Source organism: Artemia franciscana, chromosome 4 (genome assembly GCF_032884065.1).
Source record: "Artemia franciscana chromosome 4, ASM3288406v1, whole genome shotgun sequence".
NCBI classification, from domain to species: Eukaryota; Metazoa; Arthropoda; class Branchiopoda; order Anostraca; family Artemiidae; genus Artemia; species Artemia franciscana.
In genome coordinates this window covers 19,648,992-19,674,289 of record NC_088866.1, presented here as the reverse complement: position 1 = coordinate 19,674,289, position 25,298 = coordinate 19,648,992, and the positions used below count along the sequence as shown (strand labels likewise).

Genomic DNA, 25,298 nt, shown 5'->3' with positions numbered 1-25,298 from the left:
GGTAAACATGATCTAACCGACAAACTTTCTTGGGGAGACTCAGACTCCTGTGGAAGCCCTAATCGTTTTTTCCCCTTAATGCTTACATGACTTTTCAGTAACATCAGAATCCGAGTGAGACCTAATTTTTGTCGCTTCGTCAAATTTTTGCATTAACTTTTCCTCTTATTGTTTTGCTTTTAATTTGATCTGTTTGGCTACCTGAGCCGCAGATTTTGACGGAGCTTTTGGAGACCCAGTTTGGTGAACTTTCCTACAAAGTTTTTCTCGAATCGTTAACCGTTCTGTTCCATGAGCTTCGGTATCAGTTGACGAATCGCCAGTGTCCTCTGAGGTCATTTTCTGTCGTAGTCCAGCTGGTCGCTGGCTTATCTGTTTTTGTTTCAGTTCTGTTGGGGATTCCAAAGAGTAAAATCTGTTAAAATCTTCTGCTGGCATAGGCTTTAGAAATCTAGTGAACTCCGTCTTTGGTTCTTTGGCTCCACTGGCGCTGGGGCCACAAGCGTAATCACCACCGTCCAGAAATCCTTCATTTACATGCTCCTCGCAGTCCTCCGTGTGACTTCGCCCACGATCCTGACAAGTTAGTAATTTTCTTCCTGTGGTAAGTTCGATATTTGGTGTATTCGCCAGTTCCCCCATTTGCAAACTATTTGGTGGATGAGCTATTGGGCTGATGGCTTCTGTAATGGTGGCGGGACTGACTGCTGGAGGAATCGGTGAACTCTGTTTAGTTAGAAAGAAATGTTGCTTGGGATTCTCGTCTCCAGATTCGACGTCACTCGATTCGGGTGAATCTGACAAGTCTTCCTTCTGGTTGTATTGCTTGAGGTAGGCCATCCAAGTGCGTGCTAGATACTCCTTTAATTCCTCCCATTTGTTATAATTGTTAAAAAGATCAAAGAACTGATATGGCTTATGTGTTAGAACCGGGGCTGCCATTTCATCATTATCTAAATAGTTTTCCTGAACAGGTTTTACTTTTCATGGTTTGGGATAAAAACCAGGTTCGATGCGGTTATGGTGTACTATTTCCTCTGTTTATTTTTCTGAATGCCTCAAGATATGTGTTAAATTGTTGTAATACGAAAAGGTTCATTCCATTTTCCTTTTAGCTTTTTTGTTCCTTCCAAATTTGGTTTTTGAACCCAGACTATGTCTCCTATTTTATGTTCCCATGTATTTTTTACTCTACGATCATATTTATCTTTTTGTTTTACCTTAGCTTTTTCTAAGTTTTTAGCTACCTGTTCCATTGCCTTTTTCATTCTCATTTCTTGTTTGTACTGATCCAGACTATAGTATACGCGCTCATTACCTATAGTTTCCATACAAATCTTGGGATCCCGCAAGCGCTGTATGAAAAACGGCGTGTCTCCTAAAGTAGCAGAATAAGCGGTATTTATTGCGAATACTACAAACGGTAGGTAATCGTCCCAATGATTTGGTTCTTGCTTGGCATGAATACCCAACATGTATTCAAGCTCACGGTGTTTATGTTCTACTTTCCCATTACAAACGCCCATATAAGCTGATGTATACCACCTCTTTATCTTAAGGTAGCTGGTGACTTTGTCAAGCAGTTTGGCCCAAAAGCAAGGCTCATTATCTGTTAGAACGGTTTTAGGAAAAATACCATGATCCTAAAATAAGCGAGTGACTAGAGTTTTTGCAATAGTGCTTGCTTTTTCATCGGGCACAGGGTAGGCGTATAAAAACGAGTTGAAATAGTCCGCGATGGTGAGAACACACCTGTTTCCTTTAGCTGATACTGGAAGTCCACCACCTCAGCCCCAGATGTCAATTGATATCAAGTCTCCACTCCTGCTGGTACTCCATAAGTCCCCAATTCTGCTCGTGGCATTGTTTGTGGTGATTTGTGTTTTGCGCAATCTTCGCAGCTCTGAATAAATTCTTTGACCGTTTTATACATATTTGGAAAATAGAAATTTCCCTTGCTTCTACCCATGGTTTTTGCTTCTCTTATATGGCACCCATTGATGACATGTGAGAAATGAATTACTTCTCACTCCATACTCTTTGTTATAACTGGTATTAATCGGGTGTCATTTTGCCTATACGTCTGTAATACTGTAGTATCTTCCAAAGGCATTTTTGTCTTCGTCTAGTTCGTAATGATCTATGTCCTTCATATGATGCTTGTAGTGTTCGGATAATTCCTTACCCTCCGCTATAAATCTTTTCATTGATGAGCAAAAATTGTCTTTGTCCTAATGAAGTGCTATGTTTCTTATCGAAAAGATGGCACTCTCCTCTTGTATTTCGGTGATAGTTAGAGATTGTTCTGATTTTTCCTGTGGATTTCGTGACAGAAAATCTGGCAATATATTACTACGCCCTTTGATGTAGATTGGATTATAGTCAAGAGCTTGAAGGCGAAGCACCCATCGTGTTAACCTTTGTGGAGCTGTTTTGCATGGTATGCAACCAAATTAGCGATTTTTGGTCTACCCTCAAGGTAAATTTCTTCGCCAAGAGAAATTGTCGAGAATGTTCCATATAAACAACGACAGCTAAACATTCTCGTTGAATTGTGGAATACTTTCTTTCAGCCTCAGTTAAAGCACGACTCGCATATTGAATAATTGACTCCTTTCCATTAGAATTAATATTGAAGAGTACGGCTCCTATATCTACTGATGATGCATCCGTTTGTATGCAAAATCATGAGAAAGGCTGGGAAGCTCTAAAACAGGAGCTTTTAACAATTCCTGTTTCAGCCTTGAAAGGGCTTCTACTGCTGCTGGAGGACATTCAATATTTCCAGATTTATTAAGGAGGTCGGTAAGAGGTTTAGCGATATTAGCATAATTTTGAAAGTAGCGCCGGAAATAGCTTAATAATCTACACACTGATCTACAAGTGTTCTGATTATTTGGAGGCTTTAGTTGCTTGATAATTTCCATTTTATTTGGGTTTGGAGATTTATTTGGTTTATTTGGTGACCTGAAAAGACCAGCTTCTGCAACAATATTTGTGGTTTTTGGGGTTTCAATTTCAAACCTGCTCTCTCGGATATTCCCAAAATTCATTTCAGTCCATCAGAATGACTTTCAATTGTTTCAGTGAACAAAATGACATCATCCAAATAGCTCAGTGTGTCTGTTTTCTTTTTGATGTTAGTGTGAGAAAACTTCCTGGTCGTTCTCTTTCAGAACCAAATTCATGAGTCTGCTGAAGCAATTCGGACTGAAAGATAAACCGAAAGGCATCCACTGATATTTGAATGTCCTACCATCATCCAATACGACAGTAGCCTTATGCTTGGTTTCGGGATCTAGTGCTATTTGCTAGTAACCAGATATCAGATCGAAACTAGTGTAGAAATTAGATCCTCCTAGTGAGTCCAAAATGGAATCTATGCAGGGAAGCTTCATTACATCTTTCACTGTAACAGCGTTCAAGACTCTAAAATCCACACAACATCGCCATGTATTATCTTTCTTTCGCACAATAACCAATGAAAAATACCACTCGCTAACAGCTTCTTTAATGACCCGTTGTGTTTCTATGCCTTTAATTTGTTCATCCAGCCACAATCGTAAATGATACGGTGTATTGTATGGCTGGTTTCTAAACGGTGAGCCTTCTGTAGGTATTTTGTGTGTAATTAAATGTGTTAAACCATAATCAGACTTGTGTCTGGCGAAAGTCCATTTGTATTTCCACAAAATCTCACCAACTTGCTGTATGCTGCTGTGCGACAAATGTTTAAGGTCAAATTGTGCCAAGAATTCAGTTTTCGTCATGCCATATTCCTCCTGCTTTGATCGTGGTGTATTGAAAGATGTATCCCGTACGCTATTTTCCCATAACTTGGAATTTTCAAGTGACTTGATATTTTCATGAGAAAATTGCTCTGCTACTTGTAGCTTAATTTTTGGAATCTTGACCTTTTGATTGCTCAAATTTGACACTTTCAAGTACACTGCCCCCCTTTCTATGGCCAAAATCTGACTTTCAACAAAAATAGAAGGATATTTCTCTAGCGTATAGACTCACTTACTGTCAAACTGTTCTAGTGCTATGCAGTTGGATTGTTACCACCCTCAAGTCCTGTGAACCTTGACCACGATGCTTGGAGAACTTAGTGTCGTCTAAGGTAAATACTTTCAGTTTGTTAAGTGAGCATAAATGGAAGTCTATGAACACCTTCATCTTTCAATGTCTGAGTGACGGCCAAGACAAAAAAAACTAGTTGTGGTAATACAGCTAAAATTTCTGATTCTTCAGGAAACGCTAGACAAGCCTTATCACCAAATCAGAAAACATTCCAAGGCTAGAGCTTTCAGCAATACCCATACATATGTCGAACTTCGAGCTAGATATCAAACTTCCCACTCCAATTCGCACGGCTACCTCATAATCTCACTTCTGTGGTATTCTGTGGCATTACATAGTTTTAGTAGCTTCAAGTCCTTGACCACTTTGAGTAGAGTTGGTCTTTTACCACTTGTAAGCCATGAAATTAAATAAAATAATGAAAAGCCAAAATTGAGTCCGTTTTTTATTTCATTTAAGTTGTAAGGGGAAATACAATGGGCTTTAGAAAATTCTTTCCTTTTCTGTTGATAATACATCGGTTTTAACCTATTCTTTCATGGTACCAAACAATCATGCAAAACAATTCAAATATACTTTATTGTCGTAAATAAACTTGAATACATGTGTTCGATAAACAAAAAGGCGCTTTTTTTTCAATTTTTGTTGTTTTTCTTTCTTCTAGAATAACAGTCACAGCATTATAATTGCAATTTTTTCTACTAGTATCTTTTCTTGCTAGCTTTTACTGTCGAAACTTGACAATAGCTATCTTATATACTTGTATTTCAGAAAATTAAAAGGTCAAAAACAGAAATAACAGCAAAAGCCTTATATTGTTCTTATGTTTGATCTGCCAGTCAGAGAGGCTCAAAGATGAATTTTATTTTAGCTTAAGATTTATAGTTGGAATTTACAATTAGGTTTAAAATTTCCACATGAATTTACATTTAAATGCTTACTAAATACCAACCACTGATTAAAATAAGGACAATATTAAATTCTAAATCATCTGAACTTGCTCAATCCCATATAAGGGTTTCAGAAAAGAAATTGACAAAATACATCCAAAAAGGACCAAAACATACTACTTCTTGCTAAGAAAAACTTGCTAGCAACGACTTTCTATTAGCGTTTCATAACTGCTAGCAACGTTTTGGGATGATTTACTACTTAAAGTTTTGAAGGGTTTCCAACTAGTCAAGTTAGTTTTTCATTTCTTTAACATAACTGGCAATAAAACAGTATAGAAAGATACTAATTGGTCGATGGACATCGTCGATGGATCAATCAAGACATTACTTTATAATTCGTCAACCTCCAGGGTCCAATTTCGAGATTCTTTCTTGGAATCAAAACTGTGAGCAACGATTTTGGCTCCGTACTCTTTTTTTAAGTAAGACATAAATTCAATAGCCTTCATCGAATGAACGAACATTTGACCATAACCATAACCATCAAAAAATAAATTTTCATTTGCGCTGAAGTGGGTATTTGACAGCAACAGTTTTTCTTTAAAACAGTCGTTTTGTCGGATGTCTATTCCTTCTAATATTAAGCAAGGTTTGTTTGTAAGTTTGTTTTGTTCTGCTACATGAAGAAAAATACCTATAAAAACAGAATAAATAACAGCTGGGCTATAACAATGGGGTGTCCTATATTTTTTTCAGCAATACCAGCTAACGCATTCAATTGTCGGTGCAGTTTTTCAACGTCTAGGTCGTTTCCAAAGAACTTTGTTGATTTTTAAGAAACTGCTTTCACCTCTAATTACTAAAAAATATAAAAAACAAGCTTTTTCAATTAAAGCTGTCATCCGCTCTTCGGTCTCTACTCAGAAGGGAAGCAAATACAGTAACAACAACAACGACTCTTAAAAGTATCAAGAAACAAAAGAAGGGCAATAGGAAGAACAAAAAATGTTAGATCAAAGAAAGGTTTCTTCCATTAACCTTACTTTTCATACTAAAGTCTTTAATTCTTTTAAAAGAGCTTTTTATTCTAAATAAACGGTCCTTTTGTTTTAGAAGTCATTTTTAAAGGATTGGAACAAAAATTCAGAAGGAGGCGTCAATTTCCATATGACTGTTGGTTTTCAGTTTTTATGATGATACTTTCAGTTGAAAAAACTTTATTTTTGTATTTCTGGTCGATATTCAAATAATGACGGGAATCCATCCCCCCCAGGAAATCCCTCCATGGGAAGTTGATCTCACGTAAAATATCCTCCCTCCTCCGTAAAATTTCCCTCGGGCAGTTAAATCATCGCTGAAAATACTCCAGAAAATTTCTTGGGGACAATTTGACCTGAAAATTTTCTACTAAACATACTTTAATTTGAAAAAAAAATAAGTTTTTCCCAGAAATCACCCTCCCCCTAGTGGAAAGTTGCTTCCGTTAAAAATTCCGATTGAGAATTTCTCTCAAGAGAAAATTCCCAATGAAGAATTTCTATCCTGCAAAACATTTCCCCCACAGAAAAATTTTCCTTAAAATTCGTACCCCACTAGCAATTTCCCGAGAAAATACCTCATAAATAAAATTTAGTCGGTAAAGAGAAAGGAAGACTAAATAAATACGATTTCATATAAGAATTCTAGCAAACATCCCCCGTGTTAAAACTCCTGTAAATATCACCCCCGGAAACTTTCCTCTATAGAAAATGCTCCCAGTGAAATACCCACCCCCCCAAAAAAAAAAATAATGTCCTTAGGTTTCCTGATCAAAAACGGTACATGTGAGCATCGGGTAAATTGCGTTTCTTATAGCCATTTTCCAATAAACTACGGTGCTGATGTAATGGCATAGGACCTTTCAACTATGCTTAATTAAGTGGCTTGAATTGTCTTGAAAACTCCTGTGATTTTTGGAAAAGGAGGAAACAACCTTTTAAAGCTAATCGATCTTAATGAAAATCATATAATCCGAGCGTATGAGGTAACCCTGATGTAGCGGTTTCTAGTTCCGAATCCCATTTTTTAGAACCCTGATGTATGTTTTCTTTTTTTCCCTGGGGTGAGTTTGTTAACGAAGTCCTGGAAGATTTAGAAGGGGCTCACTTGAACAGAAATCAAAAGTTCTTGTGCTGTTTTCAGGTGACAAAAAAACACATTTGAAGGTAACTAGTCCCCATGCCCCTTTTCCCGAAAAAAAAACATCCGATCAAAATTTTTAAGCAAGTCTTTTGATTAAGAATAGTTGAAAGGTCCTACGCCTATGACATTACATTAACCGTTCAGGGTTCTAAAAACCGGGGTTCTGAACATCAGGGTAACCTGATACGCTGAATCAGATGATATGATTTTCCTTAAGATCGATTTACTTTTAAGGGTTTTTTCCCCCTTTTCCAAAAATCAGAGGAATTCTCCAGACAATTCAAGAATTGATTGCTCTAGAAAATACAGTAAAACAGTACAAGCATCATGACCAAGAGGTTCAACCAATAATGAAAAACTAATCCGAAACATGGTATATCCTACTTTTTTGGCAGCTAACCAAAAAGATTTTGTTGACATAATTTTACAATATAAGATGTTAAATCATTTCAAATCAGTGAATATTCTGTAAAATTTTAAATCAAAGAAATACTATTACTTCTCTTAACTTTAGTTTCAAGCTGAATCAAACGGTTATCTCAAAATCTGGACCAGATGTTTTTGGGCAAATAAGGGGCGTCCTACTTTATTGGCAGCTAACCAAAAATATTTTGTTGATATAGTTTTACAATATGATATGTTAAATTATTATCAGTGAATATTTTCCGAAATTTTTAGTTTAAAAAACACTATTACTTAACTTAAGTTTAATTTCTAAATGAATCAAACGGCTATCTCCAAATATTGACCAGATGTTTTTGGGAATATAATGGGCGTGGGAGGAGGGATAGTTGCCCTCCAATCTACTGGCCCTCTTATCTAATCTTTTTGGTCTCTAATCTAACGCTAAATCTAAAGATGTGATTTTCATTTAGATTCTTTGAATTTTAAGGGGTTTTCCCCCATTTTGCCAAAAATTGTGTCTATTTTCTCAGACTAGTAACTATTCATGGGTAACGTTAAACATTACACAACTGAACATTACACGTTTAGGATCAGCATAAAAATTCGATTCTTTCAATGTATCTATTGTTATCAATATTCTGCTCTTTTACAATTTTGTTAATATTCAGCCAAATCGCTCCTTTTTTACAGTTCGTTACCACGAACTGTTTCACAGTAGGTATTAAGAGAGTTTATTGCTGTTAAATTACTCCCTCCCTCCCATATGCTACGGGACCACCATTCCTAGATTGATATTGACATATTATACAATTTTAATACACTATATCTTTAATACAAGTAATTTCCCTCGACAAAATAAAGTTAAGATTCTATCCGAAGAATAAACCCTTAACAGATGCAGCAAAATGTACATTTTGATAAAACAATAATTTTTCATAAATAAATAAATGACTAACAGACTGTTTTACTCATAATTGAAAGGATTGCGTTTAAAGATTAAAATATTGATGACTATTTATGGCAAAGGAAGCTAATGAAGCCAAAACATACCTAAAATGAACTAAAGCTATATCTACTGTTAAAAATGAGAAAAGGTCTGCATTTCAAATAAATTTTTACTGGAATGAAATGGTTTGTAATAATCTAAGTTTGGAGGTTTGAAGAGGCGGAGGAGGCATTCCTATTCTGCCTGTTTTAAGCATTTTTTCGCAATTACTTTTGATTTTAAACTAGTAACAAGAACGAGAAGTTTTCAAATCGCAAGACTTTTTAACTATTTTTCGTAATTTCTTTTGTAAGTTTTTTTTTACAGTTTTGCTTCTATATTCCAGTGGATAAACTACATAAATAGGATTCCTTTTTTGACACATGAAACAAAGAAAAAAAAATGAAAAATAAAATCAAATAGCCGAGAAAAATGATGGTAGTGTCAGCCAGAATGTTTGGGGAGAGGATAATGATTGATTTTACCTACTGGCTGATCATTTATACCGACTATTTTCACCACTAATAAACATAATGTACATTTCTAATAAGAGACTTGGGATCACAATTCCGCCTAAAGAATCATATAATATGAGGAAGAATAGCTGCTTAGTTCTTTTTCAAATAATAGCCCAAGATAAGATGAGATGTCGTAGATTGCATCATCCAAGCCGTTCACTAGGGCTCTGAGGACAACGCATTCACCTTAGCCAAGAAGAATTTCCAATCATTCAACGGGTTGGCTCCAGAATTAGCAATTGCCTCTGAATAACGAGCAGGCGGACGTCTAGGACGGTGTTTAAATTGGAACTCTTCATTGGCTATTGAACCAAAGTTTTCCGCTACTGCTTTTGCTGCCTTAATTTGCCTCCTTATCTGATCAAGGTCTTCGAGGAGAAAATCTAAGATATCAGGTGTCGCCCCGAGATTTTCGTTAGCAGTCATCAGATTGAGGTGTTCAGGCTGCAACTTTTCCGCAAGAACCTTCGTCCTTAGCATGACCTGACGCAGGAACATAATAAAGTCAAAGTAAATAATAAAGTCAAAGCAGGTTAGGCGACGCTGCAGAAGTTTAGCTTTTTCTTTTATTATTTTGTCCTCATTTTGTTCTTTTAGCTCTTTGAAAACCTCCATAATGGCGTCTAGGCTGGTCCACAATGCCATCAAACTCTTCGGTCTGGATATCCATCTTGTCATTGACAAATTCTTTAGCTTCAGTACTGATTCAGCCCTCTCCAGTGCTCGTTCATAAGCAATAATTCGTTTGTAAGCAAGGGAACTGTTGCTGCACGCATGTTCCATGATAAGTTTCTCTCTATTAGCCATGCATCGAACGTAGAATACTTGTCTTTCCGGTTTGGTTGAACACTGTCGGACATCAAACATATTATTTGCGTAATCTGAAAAATAAGTGCCTCTTGCTCACGCCATCCCTTTATAAAATCTCTAGAATCTTGTCGGCAATTTCTTTAACTTTTTTTGATTCAACTGGTACCATGTCTAAAAGTCTCTGCTGGATGGTGCCATCGCAGTCAACATACCTGACACAAATCACAAGCCTTTCTTCGTACGCATAGTCTGGAATGGCATCTGCGATAATTAAACACGCACCAGTATTTTTCACATCGGTTACAATTGTACCCTTGATGTCGTTACCCTGTACCTCAATGAATTGGTTTTGCAAAACACCACTAAGATAGTTCATCGTACTCCTTTTCATCATTTTTTCACACAACCAGTTGCTGAAATGTAGATCGTAGCGAGTAACGAGGTTAACAATTTGACGGAAATTTCCATCGCTGTCATCAGCCGTACCACGAATAGCTATCAGTTGCTTTCCTAGTGTTTTTACTATATCCATAAGAACCTTGACCCCTCGTCAGTTTTCAGTTCATGCGTTTTCTTGCTGGCTTTTCAAGGCCTTTGTCTTTTAATTCAGCATATTTTCAATCCCGTGCTCGAGTTTGCGATAAACTACCACATCAATTACGGTTGACTGATGACCAGTGCTTTCCAAATGTTCTTTCATCTTGCCAGGGTTTTCCGTCCCTCAGTTCAGAATCTTGTTCCAGGAGCACACTCCATTTTTAACTCACTCATCTTCTGTCTTTTCGCTTTTTGGTCCAGTAGGATACAGCATGCATGCGAAGCAGTAAAGATACAGTGAAGAATTTAGGATTGGAAATCTCTGATCTTTGATTAAATTATTTGAGCAAGAATTTCGACTTATAATATATTGGGATGAAAGAGCAAAGTTATCTATGAACAATTTCTACACGATAACTTTAATATGTTCCATTTTCTTCATTTAACCAAATCAAAAATTGTGGTGCCATACGTAAAATCAGGATATTCGTTGGTAAAAACGTTGCATTAAACAACCAAGAATGAGATTTTGGTAAACCTTATGTCATTATTTTCATTTCCTTTATTTAACCAAATAGAGCATAGTGGTACCAACCGTAATATCACTGCACAAGTTGGCAAAACCGCTAAATTTACCGATCGAGATTACTGCTGCGTTTACCGATTAAGTTCGAAATTTTGTAAATGACTTGTCAGTATTTTCTTGGTTTCTGTTTGAAAAAGTCTTGCTAAAACAGAATCCCATTTTCATGTGGAAAGTTTTACATCGGAAGGACCCACCAACCGCTGGGAGAACGGTTGCAACAATGCAAGGTTTAAATATATAAATTCCAGTGATCTGGATAAAAATGACACTAAAATAAAACAAAAATAACATTTTTGAGTGTGCTTTGGCCCTCCACATTTTTGGAAAAACACATCATCTAGTTCTTTTTGAGGAGGCAATTTTAATATCAAACGTAAATGGCTAACAACAATATTTTAGAGAGACAATTGAGATTAAAAATATATAAATAGAGGACTTGCTATAAATAGAGATACTGGAGATATTTCAACAAGCCCAATTTATAATAACTTAATAATAAAAGTTTCAAATAAATTTTTCTCAGTTTAAACTGAAACCACTTGTCCACATTTTTAATGAAAATTGAGTCTATAGACAAGCTAAATCTATTGCTAAGCAAAGAATTTTGCACAATCCAATTGATGAATGGTCGTTTATTTATTCTGGTTTGTTTGATTCAGTGTGTATTTGTCTTGTGTCAAGTTTACTTCAAAGGCTAGATTTTTTTTTCTTTTTTAGAACAGAAAACGACTTTGGCAGAGGTCCGTATTTTTCATTTATAATATTATTTTTTTTATTTGTTTCATATGTCATGTATAGCCAGCGTGGTCTTAGAATGTGTTTGTTCCTTTCTTGGTAAAACCAAATTGTTTTTCTTTTAAATCAAAATCACCAATCATCAACAGATCATCCGTTGTACTCAACGCATTTATTTATCAACAGTGCCCACCCTTTTAAATGTATCATTTGTTTTAATAGCAAATCTGAAATGAAATGAACTTCACTTTTATACTTACATTAGTTCCAAACCCCCCCCCCCCCCCGTTAGTTTACTGCCACAAAAAGTGATTTTAAATTGCGATTTGTTCAATTATGTACATTCTACAGCCCCATTGGCTGTAGTGCCAATTAAACTACTCCGAAGGAATAGATAAAAGTGTTATTCCAAAAGTTTAAAAGCGTAAAATGAATATTGAACATCATATACATCAACAATAAGAGTAACAAAAATTTGCTTTCGTTCTTCTTAATATAGTTTTTAGTTTTAAAGTTTTATTCTAATTTTAAGATAAAAGGCAAAATTGAAAAATTTTGGAAACATTCGATCAGTTTGAAAAACAAAAAAAAACTTCAAGATAAAGATTAGAGACGAATCAATATTTGTTTAGGTTGTATACCTGAATTCTTCTTTTCTTTCGTTCGCACCTCGATTTGAAGTTGTAGCTTTGCAAGTTCCAGTTGTTGCCTTTCTGCAAATGAGCACATTAAGCCTAAATGATGACGCGTCGATTCTTCTTCATGTTTATCCACTGTATATTGCGTACCCTAAAAGAAAATACTTCAACCTTAAAATGCAAACAAGACGTCAATCCAATATCAGTATTGTGACAATAATTTACTAAAAACATTCCCCTACCGTAGTGAGTAAACGGGGTTTTTCATTAGTCATGAAACTTAGCAATAAGAAGCAAGGGTATCTTTTAAACAGTTTCCGAATGTAATAATTGCTGGTATCACAAATTTCACCCGGCCAACCCCCTGCCTCCTAATGGTGCCAGCTATAAGATTACACTGCAATCAATATCAGCTAATTCACAATCTTTCTCTTGGTGATTAGGAGAGAGTTATACAGTTATCCTCTAATGAGCTATGGTCTCTCGTTCAGGTCCTCCCAATGTGGTGGAAAACCATTTCTGCCATATACCTCCCTAGGCAGAGGCAGATCTAAGCCTATGTAAGTAGGTAATTTACCATATTTTTTTCTGATTGGCTGGATTTGGCCTGATGCACAACTATTGATAAGCCATAACCGAAAATTTACTATTTTCATTCTAACTATTATAACTATTTTAACATTTCTAAGGACTTCTTTTCTTTACGGAGTGCAAGTTAGACCCATATACAGGTTAATTTAGAATGTTGTCTTTTTTTATTTGACAAACTTTTTTACGCTCTTGTCAATTCTGAGATTGGAAGGTTGAGAATTTGGTCTTCTCATTGATACCATGCATCTCAAGGAAATTCGTCAAAAATTAATAACACGATATGGGACTGCTACCCAGATCTTCCGTAGCTGGTCAAACAAATAAACAACAAATTCCACAAATCACAACAAGGCTTTCTTTTTGTTTGGCAGGTTTGGAATCTGGTTCTTGCTTGAAATTATCATCCACTGCCCATATACAACGTCAGGCCCAACTGGGACAACTCGGCCAAGCAATTTAGAGTTTCTTTGTTTTTAAAAAGAGTTTATAAGTAGCTTAACGGTAAGTTTAGTAGGCAAAATAAGAAAGATAAGAAAACCAGTTTAACTTAGAGAACCAAATTAGAAGAAAACCAAACCAATTAGAAGAAAAAAAAACCGATCTTGAAATTTTATGTGCGATTTAGATTTAATGTACATTAAATTAATTTAATCTTACAACGTTTTATGTGTGAGAACTACATATGCGTCTGCATCTACAGTACCTTGAATCCACATTCGACTTTCTCAAAGCTGCAGTTCACAGTCAAAGCTGAGCATGACTCTTTAATATGAGTTTCTATACGTTCTTCAGTGAGGCCTGCAGTTTCACAGCCGCGGGGACAGGCAATGAAAGTAAGAGAGTGTTTTCCATTATCCTAAAAATAAAAAAGTCTTACAAAGGTGTTTTTGGATGTAAAAAACAATGCATTCAATAGACCACTTCCAGTTATGGATGTGAAAGTTGTCAATAAAAAATCTTTGATTTAAGAATATTTAAAATATTTTTTTTTTCCTTTGCTACAGGAGACATTATGATTAGCCATTACATCACCATCCGGGTTAGATATAAAGTAACTTTCAAACAAATTATCTGTTTCCAAAACAAAAATTTTTCGTTTACATAACTTTCAAACTAAAAATTAAAATTAAAATATGAAATTTAAAGTTTCCTCAACTTTCTGTTTCTGAATTTAAATAAAACAGTCTGAAAATGGACCTCAATTTCAACTATATACATCCTTTCTTAGAAGAAACTAACAGCCAAGATTACTGTTTAGAACAATCTAAATAACAGACAAAAACAAAGTTAATTGTCACATAATGCAAATTTATTAGCATATTAGTGTAACCGTTTAAGTTGTACAGCATTGTTGAGAACTCAGGATCAACTCTAAGACAAGGTCTGTAGTTGACTGACTTTAGAAACATACAGGAATATAGAATTGTTTCATTTGATTTAGAGAACGTCTGCAAAAAAATGAAAATCAATAAAGCCTATTTCATGAAGTTAGGTACAATAAAAGCCTATAAAAAATCTTAAAATAATTTCAATGAAGTTTAGATACTCTAAAAATTTGGTTTAGTACATCTAAAATACTTTTTATTGGTTACCAAAAAATAAAAATAAAGTCCGTAAATTTTACAAACAATATAAAGAACACTTGAGAAAATTCTGAAATTTAGTGAGGATTAAGGCCAAAAGATAGTGGCAGTTTTTCTCCAAATGACCAATTTTTCCAAAAATGTGTCGAATGATTGATTTTTTAATAATAACATATTTAAACAGCTAATGTAATTGAAAATATCCTTATTCAGTCAAAAATCGAAGGAAACTTGATTGTTTTCAAGGAATACTAACGAAACAAAATAATACAACTGTGGCCTAACAACAATAAAAAGAGGAAAAAATAACTTACTCGGATTTCTTTGGAGCCACCTAATGGGTCGTCAGTTACCACAATGGCTTTGTTTAAACATTCTGGTGCAGCTAGTAATAGAATGTTGTCAGTACGGTCTTGGAATGCATGCATGGAAATAGGCGACTCCACCGTGCCTTGATGTTCAACATGAGGTATTTCAGGAGCAAGGGTGTCTTGAATAATTTCAGGGTTAACAACTGGTTCGTCCAAGTGTTCCCGTGGGCTTGCTGTTGCAGCAAAGTCTACTGTATCACCTGGTATTTCAGGAGACGAACACGAGGACATGTTGAGCTGGGTAGGAGGTTTCTGCAGTTCAATCAGTCCATCAGTGTTTAGGTAAGAGCCACATACAACAACGTTTTGATTTTCTGTTGAAACATTAGTAGTCTTGATTGTATTCTCCTCTGTATTTGCAGCCAGAACGGGGTTAGCAGCCAGAATTGCAATAATTTTTTCAAGTTTCTCCTCTATTTTATCTAATCGAGAGACCGAGCTCTCAAAAAGGTCTCTTTTAAACTGAAATACAGGAATAACCCTTAAGAAAGCAACATATAGAAGCCAAATACACATTGCCTTAAGAAAAACTCTTGAATAAGAATAAATAGAAAAAATTTAATGCATGACATCCTACTAATTCAGTCATTAAAATTTGTCTACCCTTGACTTAGCAATCAGTCATTAGAAACCAGCACATTTACTTTTCTTAAGAGGGGGGGGGGCAAAATAAAGTTATTTAATATTTTTACCAAGAGTAGAAAAATGTACTTTTGGAAGCGACCCACACCCAAAAGCCGACTTCTTCACCCTCTTCCACTTCACTGCGTATGAGCCTGAATAGAAACTTGCATGATATTTGTTTTTAGTTAAAGAGTTCGTTGATACAAAATGTTTAAAACACCTTTTCTGTTCCATTTTTAAGAATCCTCTACAAGTAACTTAAATCCTTATAGTTTGCTGCAAAGATTTGCAAGAAGTCCATCCCAGTACCCCTTCAGTTCAGTCATTTAGCCAGCAGTTGTTAATTTAGAATTGGATTGAAATTAAAATCTTTTGTCCAAAATTGTTGATGTAGTTTTACTGTATTAGATTGCTTTTCTTTTTGGATCAGTTTCATCAATTAAATCATTGATGAACGTTTTACAAAACAAATGTCTCGTAAATTTAATCCTTTAGTCACGATAATCCTTCTGACTAAGTCCTAGCCAAATATCTCTTTGTTTTTTTAACAGCTAATCTTAGAAAAATTACAAATCAAAATTATCGCTGTTTTTAAAAAGATGGTGAAAGCAATACTCCATGTACAAAATTTTATGTGTATTAGCAAGAAATTACAATTTCAAGTCTAGGACACTAGTGGATGATTGTTAACTATTAGGGGAAAAACTTTGTATTGGCTTTTGAAATGTGTGAGTTTCGTCCTAGACGAAGCGTCTATGCAGTGAGTTCTAGCGTACTATTTTATGCAACTAACCATTTGACAAGAACAATCCAAGCAGCTAGGACAAAAAACATTGAAAAGACATCTGGATTAATAATAAACACAAATGAAGAACGAAAATTTTACACGTAAAAAACTTACGGAAGAGACAATTTATAGCGAGTCAACAACGAAAGTGAAGAACAAAGGAACATAAAAGGAACACAAAGGAACAGTTACAGGTTGTCATGATGGCGAAATTCAAGGATGACTAATTTTAATTTGGAACTTTCAAAAAATGATAAGCGAAATGATCAATTGACAAATAAGGCAATACTTGCAGGCTAAAGCTGCTACTACTACTACTACAACTTGTAATCTAACACAGCAAAACAAATCACGTACATTCTCAACCATTCTAGGTTGAAAAGACTTTGAAATGCCAAATAAAAAAACATTGTCAAATTTAGCCCACAACCAAATATTTAAGCAACAAAAAACGTGTCGACCAAATTAGAACTAGAGCTAGTTCTATTCCGAATACAAAATGCAAGGAAAGTCGGAGAAAAAGAATTGGAGTGATTGCTTGATCAAAAAGCTAGTAAAACTTTAGAGAAATTACAAGTAAATTAGTCAATTCTCTCAGAGCGTTTTAACTCGTTGAAATAGATAAAAAGCAAGGACACTTGCTTTTAATTTTCAAATAAAAAATAAATAAAAATAAACAAAAAAAACGAGATTTTACTATAAGGCCATCTGGTACATTTGTTAAAACAAATTTGGTCTTATTAAGTTGTGCTTATTATAAATTGACTGCCTTTTTAGAACAAATTAGACTGGGTACAATATATTGAATTCCTCTGATTCTTTCAAAGGCTTCGAGCCATCTTCCACTTTTCTAGTTTACTTGATTTGAAAGACTCAACTTTTCAAGTTCAAAGTTTACTAAATAGGTTGTGATTATTTTTACGTCTAAAAAATTGAAGATGATTGGTTTAAATTTAAGGTCTTTGATTTTTATTCCAATCATTGGAATCATCTTATCAGGATAACTCTTGTTGAAAAATAGTATACATGAATAATAAAAGGAAGCAATAGCCACTTGTTTGTTGAAATTTGATGATCATAATACATTTACATATTAATTATTTGGTTAGATTTAAAGCTAGTCAACTCAAACAAAATAATTTAAGTGAGCCCCATTTTTACGCTTTTGTATTAAACAGTGCTTTTATTTAGAGCGTAATTTTATCCAAATAAGAAACCCTCAATTCAATTTTCATAATATTTAACATATGTCCATTTCTTTACTATATTTTAGTCCATAAATTTTTGGCCACCGCTAAGTGTCACCATAATCTTCTGTCGCGAAAAGGTGTTGTTATCTTTTTCTGATATCTTTTGATTGATTAAGCATTTTCTGATCATTGAGTAGTTGGCTTTATTAACTGTGGACTTAACATTGGACTTAACTTGTGAAGATCTACTGAACGAATTAATGAATTCCTAAAAACCTATCTGATGATTCGTTAATAAGAGGGCCCAATTTGAAAAAAACAAATGTGAAAAGTGGTGGTATTACATGGTGGTATTACAGGTCATACGTATTTAGCAGACTGGTGCCAACAAAATTTCATAAAGCTAAAAACATATTTAATAATTTAAATTAATAACATTTGATGGATGAACCATTGGTTCCACCATTGGTTCAATGGTTCCACAATAGGCTTCCATCCATTTAAAAGTTGAAAGCAAACATTTAACCCTTTTCCAATATTTTGACATTACTTGGCATTAATGTGGTTATCTTGCTAGTTTAAATTCCTTGTGGGTTTTAAAATAGGCTACCATCTGTCATAAAGCGATTCTGAGGCATTATTTATTGCATGTCATAATCATGCAATATATGACCCAAAATTACAGTATTCTACTGCAAAATGCACTATAGACATAAACTGAAGCAGTCAAAACATAAACTCTAAGGATTGCTAGTATCATTGCCATACTTTATGATGGATTTTTTCCATCCATTGAAATTCTTCAATCCATTTAGTGCTCAAATGCAGATTTCATCTTCTATTTGCAATTTCCTGCTAACTTCTTAGAAAAGGCAGAATTTCCAATAATAATAAAAATAGCAGAAATAGCAAAAAAGTAGTAAGAAAAAGGGTGAAAAAAGCAATACAAGAGAAAGAAAAAAATGACAAAAACAACACAAATACTAGGCCTATTTCAGATGCATTCTTCACCAAGGGATCTTATTTTCTACACAGATGGTTCACCTGATGACTTCACTAGTATGTTGCTGCAGTCAGTCCATACATGTTTGACACCAAACCAATCCCTTGGAGCATTTAGCAAATCACAACATTGCTTTGTAAGGGATTCTGACACAAAAATGCCCAAACCAGACATTTTAAACTTCTGTGAGAAAACTTTTTGAGCAACTTATTTGCTTGCAAATTGCACTAGTACTGGGGCAATTTTTCACTATCAGTATGAGGCTCATTCATTCTAAACCCAAAAACACTTGATTATTCACCAGAAGACATAGAAGTAACACCCATCAGTGTCAATAAGACATTGAGCAAAGTTGTTTAAAGGTCAACTCCTGGCTTTTGTTTCAGACCATTGAAAACAAGACTTTCCAAGATATTTTCTTGATTCATAATGCCAAGCTTGACGTCAATTTTTTCAAGTTGATTCTCCAGATTAAGAGTTTTCATTCTAATTGCTTTCAGATCCTGTTCAATTTGATCTAAGATGGGATTGAACTCCAGTGACACAGAATTGTACAACTCATTAATTATAGTCTCAGAAGAGTCTTAAAGACCAGATTGCACTTTCATCCCACATTTTGCAGAAATCTGACAAGATATCTCTGAAACACTAGATTCCCTAGTTTTCTCAAACTCCTGTTCTGTAGCAGAAATTGATGCAAATAAAGCAGACTGTGGAGTGGGTAATGCAGCAGCTTCATTGGATGCTTTTAGAGCAGAAAATGCTTTTGAAATTGACCTTTAAATCTCAGGAAAATGATAAACTTCGTCAAATGTGAGTTTAACATTCTTTGCAGTTTTAGTAGAAGCTTCTTGAACATTGTATTCATACAATACAAGGTTACTCTCAGAAACTATTTACTCATTAGGATCCCTGTAGCATTTTTTGTAATTATTGGAATTTGTACTGTCCACAGAGAATAGCCTGCAAATTTTGCCAGTGCTAAACTGAATTGCTTGTATAACACCATGACTAATGTGAGCAGGAGAAAAAGAAATAAAAAACAACAAATAAGACTTATATTAAAGTTGGCAGGCCAACAGATGATGTTGGCAATAATGGCTCTTGCAGGGTGGCCCAGTGGACCATGGAGGCCTGCAACATATTTCTTCACTGTTTTCTTGCATCCCGAACAGCTTAGCATCTATTAATTAACAAAACAAACAAATCCAGTCTTTTTTGCACAATTTTCACAGCAAATGCCTTGTTTACTTGGCACAAAGCCACACAGCAGTAGATTGGTATTTGTGCAAGTAATGTAATTAATGCAATTCAATTTTTTAAGTTTCATAATTGTTTATCCTTGTAACTTGAAAAAAAATAATCAAATTAATTTAGCTTATGTTCATGCTTCAAGAAGAAGGTAATATCCAAAAAAGGTTATTTTTTTTGTCTGCACTGAGTGAAAGCTAGTTGAACAATGAAAAAAAGCTCTAAATAGACATCTCTTATCCATTGGCATAATTTCATCAAAATCCTGGGGAAGGGGCAAAGCTGGAGCTATTCTTCCAAAATCCAGTGAAAACTGAAAAATGAGCCATATAGGGTAAAGGTACCAATGATTCAACAGTGCAATTTTGGAGCCACTGTCAAAATTTTCCTTCAAAGTGGAATAACTCTTTTTAGCCATGACTTGGAGTGCCATCTCTTGAAGCCGTTTTTCTATTTCAATGATAGGAAATGTTGACACTATATCCAGTACACCCATATAAGAAAAGAACATTCAATTCAGTCAGTTTCCTGTTTTTGACAAGAAAGGAGCTCCCAACAATTTTTCAGGTATGTAATGTTCAAACTGTTGTTACTTGGTCATTTATTGTAAAAAAAAAAGTTGGGATTAGCACCAATACATCTGATCTTATCTGAATTCTAGCCACATTAGTTTTTTCTTGATAAAATTAAACGAAAATGGCAACAAATATTACATTGGCAAAAGTAGTTTCCAAGGGTCAAAAAATCTTGTTTAATGCAGTGGAATACCAGGCACACAAAAAATTTTCCTTCAGCTGAATTTAAATGTGGATACTGGCTTCTATAAATGGCTTTATTTCTTTTACAAATATCTTGAAGTAACTTAGTCAAAATTTTTGACAGACAGCAACAGGTCCTGTCGAAATATAGGTGACTCTGTCAAAACTTCACTGAACATATTAAAGAGATGAGAAATAATTGCATGTCCAAACTCCAGGGTACACTGACAAAACTATAGCTTTCAAATTTATGGGTGCCCACTGCTGCCAAAAATTGCAGAAATTCACATGGAAAGTTATTTTTCCCTTTCCTTGGCATGTATCAATAAAACTACAATAAATAAAATTTTCAATTTTTCAAATCCTTATTTTCTCAGGTTTGGGGGGGGAACGCTGAGAACCATGTCACAGAAATATAAAGTGACCCCCCTCAAAATCCTGACCTATTCTTTGGATTAAGCTGAGAATCTACATATGAAAATAAAATCCACTATATAAAAAAAAATGACAATAAACTTCTTAAATTTCTTGAAATCAACTTCTGTTTTCCTAGACCCTATCCCTTCTGAAATGCAAGTGAAACATGTTAAAATCCTTGGTGTCAAAATTTCTAATAATCTTAACAAGGAAATATGGTTCTAGGCGTATACCCCCCCCCCCCCCTCTCTCGCTCAAAAATACCCTCCAGGAAAAAAAAAACATAGAAAATAAGGCTTTTCAAATTCAAAATTTTATTTGATTTTTGTTTTTTCTTCCATAGGGGGAAAGAATTTTGTACGTGTGTTATACAACCCTCACTCAAGTTTATGCTGAGTAAAACTCAAGAACACACTGGTTTCTTCATTACTTTCTTTAAGCTTACCATGAGAAAAAGTAAAGACAAGTGACACTGTGGCACAAGTTGCACTGAAAGCAGCTACTTCTAGAATGGTAAGGAGGAATTTCTACCAATATCTTTCCAATCTTGACTATTGCTATGCAAAAGCCAGAAGAAGAAACAAAGTTCATAAGGCAATAGTCAAAGATGGCAAGTCAAAATCATTTTCTGGATCCAACTCTGAAATTCAGCCACTTGTTGGGTTGGAAGTTGAACTGCAGCTTGACAAATGCAATGTGGTTTTCTTTGGTTAGAAGAAAAGTGAGGTGCTATATTTTTTTGGTACGATTCTGAACTTTCCTGACAAAGAATAGTCCAAATCAAAATTTTTCAAGTGGATTAGAATCAGAAATCACACTTTGAAATGATCAAATGCTGATGACATTTACACTGTCAACAATGAACAAATTTTTGCTGGACTGTTAAAACTGACAAGAAGTGGGCCATTCCAGATAGCATTTGGATATGCTATTCCTGTGGCATATATGCAAAACTTATAAAAACAAAGATTTATGTGATCTAAGTCACAATATTACACTCCTTATGATTAAAAAAATAGTTATACTAAATACTATACACTTGAAGCAACACTGTTAGTTTCATTACTTCTACTTTTTGAATAGTGTTTTATACTAATAAACATTAACTGTTCAAAAGTATAAATGTATTCCCCAAGTATTTTGACACACATCAAGTTGGGTTCCGACTTGCATTGAAAACAGGTAGCTTTTTTTGTGTCAAATTTGTTGGTGAAAATGCTCCAATTCTTGGAAAATCAGAGTTATGTACCCTTTTCAGATAAAACTTTAAACTTCTCATCAAACAGTTAGATTCCTAGATGTTTTTTTTTTACATACTGAAACCCTTTTCAAACCAAAAGTCTTTAAATTAGGACTTCTTGAGCAGAAAAAGTGTTTTGTTTTTTTTACAAAAATTGTTGAATCATTGGTACCTTTACTGTAGTACCTTAAGGTACTACAGTAAACTAAACTAAACTGACTTCAGTGGATGGTTGAATTATTTAGGCCTTTCTTAGTTTTGCCAAGAATTTGGAAGAAAATAGATTTCAGCTGAGGGGGAGGGGGGGTTAACCAAGGTTAGGGAGGCCAGTTGCCCTCCTGCACCATAGCAAATAGGGCCACTGCTTGCACACCTACTAAAGTCTAATAAATATCCCTACAAAATCTTGAAGGCTCTCAAAGTTACATTTTAAAACAAGAAAGAATAAGTATTATTTATATTTTGAAAATAACATAAGGCAACCAATAATTTAGAAATTTGGCCATTATTCTTCCAGAAATTATAGTGATTCTAATTACTCAATTAAAATCTAATATCAGTTGAGACTTCATTTTCAGTTGACACTTCATCTTCAAAATGATAGTTAACTTCCCATGACTTCATATTTGAAATTTCCTTAAAGACTGATAAACCAAAATCTCTTAATTTAAAACTAAAACTAATGCCATAAAATGCATTGAAAATGTATAATGTCAGAGGAAATACTATGGCATTACCTGACGTAAGGAGGTGCTACTTCATTGCTATAGCATTCAAATGCTATATAGCATTACCTGTAGTAAGGAGGTGCTACTTCAATGCTATAGCATTCAAATGCTATGTAGCATTACCTGTAGCAAGGAGGTGTAAATACTATTAATTTTTTGAATTGTTCAAGGCTTAATTATCTTCAGGTTTTAGGCCCCAGAAGACCTCATTGAAAACAAAGAAATAAAAGAAAAAACTAGGGCTTCTCCACAAGAGGACCATGAAAAAGGCTATGAAAATATTTTGACTGGGGGCACTGGCTGGCTAAAGAAAAGGCAAAGGTTTATTTTTTTGCATGAGGTTTGCCTTAACATTAACCAAAAAGCCATACAAACTTTCTCCTTTGAACAGATTAGAACAGAAAATGTGTCCTTTGTCAAATGAAAAAATATAGAAGGCAAATTTTATGTTGAGGGCATGGTCTCTATAGAAACAATGGAACCAAAGCCTTTACTTCAATTAGCTTATAACTGTCTAGGACTATTGCATGGGCTAAAGATGCCACACCTTCTTGTTGGGAGAAGAAAAAGCCAAAAATTTGTCCTTGATCTGTCAGATATTTGTAGCTGTGTCTCTGGGCCAAGGAGAAAAGATAATGTTTATGTACAATTGCAGCTCTTGAGAAGGAAATATTTTAAGAAAACAATTCTTAGGCCTACTTCAAATATACAATAAACTGTAAAAAGCATAGGCCATTTTGAAGCTGCTTTGACTAGGATTTCACCTAACCTCTCACCACACCCTGTAATGGCAAATATATAGTCCAATGTATATATTTTTTTTTGTTATTTGATTTCATCAGCATTGATTGAATTAAGTTGAAACAAGTGTGATGCATGGCAACATGCAGCATTGATTCAATGCTGATTTATGCTAATCAGTATTGATTCAATTAAGTTGTGAAAAAGCACAAACTACATGGCAAATAGAAAATTTAAATTAATATTTTAAAATTAGAAGGGGGGGGTAATGTCCTGGAAGCAGTTTCGAAATACACTAACTACAAGTGTTCTAAATATTATGAAAATTAAAATTGTTTTCTTAACATGTTCACTTCTCAAGAGCCCTAGATGTAAACTATGACTAAAAAGATTTTTCTTAAATACTTAATAGCATATATACAGGATCCATTAGACCCTGGGTTCATTCCTTACAGTTTCATTCACCTAACTCAACTATTTTATTAGATAGCATGAAGCCTCAAAGCCAGAGCTGCCTAACTTAGGTAAAATTCTAGTTAATTGACTTCTTGGTATCTCAGAAAGGGTTTTAGGTTAGGAAAATGAAACTTTCGGGGATGGGTCTACAGGCTAAAGAATGTCTGGGAAGGTATTTTAAAGTACCCACCTCCACTCCTTCCTCCTCTAGAGAGCCCTTGAATTTCCCTACATGACAGGTCCTATACCTATTGAAATCTTGACAAAACAACATTTTACCTTAATTTTCAGTTACTAGTTGCTTTTTCTCTGCCTTTAGTTCTGAAAATGCAATTTCTGTTATTTGAGTTGAATTTGGAGCCATATCAATGTTTCTTTTTCAAGATTTAGGAAGTGTATTTGATATCTTTAAAACCTTATAAAACGGAATTGAGCAAAGTTATGAAGCTGAAAACAATTTTGTTGTACTTCAATTAAGCAGAAAATCTATTTTGCAAGGTTTCACTTTTATAACACACATATTTTTAAAGGTCATCAAAGGTCAGGGCCCTCTAGAGGGAGGAGTGGAGGTAGTTGATTCAAAATACCTTCCCGGGACATACTTTAGTCTGTATATTCATCCCTGAAACTTTCATTTTTTTTAACCTAAACCCTTTCTGAAGTAGCAAGAAGTCAATTAACTAGAATTTTACCCTAACTTATTTTTAAGGTTGGACCTAATATTGAAGAAATAAGTCTTCCAAGGTTGTAGGCTAGTCTCAAAACTCCAACTATCATAGCCTTGTTTCCAACTAGGCTACTTATCTTAGCCTACCTCGTGTCCTAGCGTAGTTTTCTCAATAGAAAACAATTAGCATAGATACAATTTAACATAAATGAATTTTCCAAGAATATTCAGTGTTAGAGTGCAAGGAGAATAGGAGATTTACATTACCTATAGGCTACAACTGTTTCCAGAATTTTAAATGTTTGGGTAACCGTTAACGTTAACAACCACAGTAAAGCAGGATTTCCATCTATAGTATCCATAAATGTTTCCCATTAGGGTCAAAAAATGAGTCTGTTCTGGCTAGAATGTGTCCATTTGGAAATCTCAAAAACAGGATTTTTTTTTTATTATTTGTTTTATTGACCAAAAAATATTTAAAAACCCCTTTCAAAGCGATCAGTTAATGCCTATAAAATAG

General features: G+C 34.6%; 2 protein-coding genes across 2 annotated transcripts; both read right to left on the bottom strand.

Moving 5' to 3' along the window:
- Positions 1 to 2,654: 2,654 nt before the first annotated feature.
- Positions 2,655 to 3,053, bottom strand: LOC136025721 (uncharacterized). The gene has a single exon (XM_065701705.1). It carries the CDS (start codon positions 3,051 to 3,053, stop codon positions 2,655 to 2,657), a length of 399 nt encoding a protein of 132 aa, XP_065557777.1.
- Positions 3,054 to 4,640: 1,587 nt separating this feature from the next.
- LOC136026110 (uncharacterized) lies at positions 4,641 to 25,115 on the bottom strand. The gene is made up of 5 exons (XM_065702391.1): positions 25,046 to 25,115; positions 14,860 to 15,378; positions 13,666 to 13,818; positions 12,375 to 12,522; positions 4,641 to 5,670 (listed from the first exon to the last, which is right to left on the bottom strand). The coding sequence occupies exons 2-5, from the start codon at positions 15,145 to 15,147 to the stop codon at positions 5,366 to 5,368; spliced, it is 894 nt and encodes a 297-aa protein (XP_065558463.1). The 5' UTR covers positions 15,148 to 15,378; positions 25,046 to 25,115; the 3' UTR covers positions 4,641 to 5,365.
- Between the last annotated feature and the right edge of the window lie 183 nt (positions 25,116 to 25,298).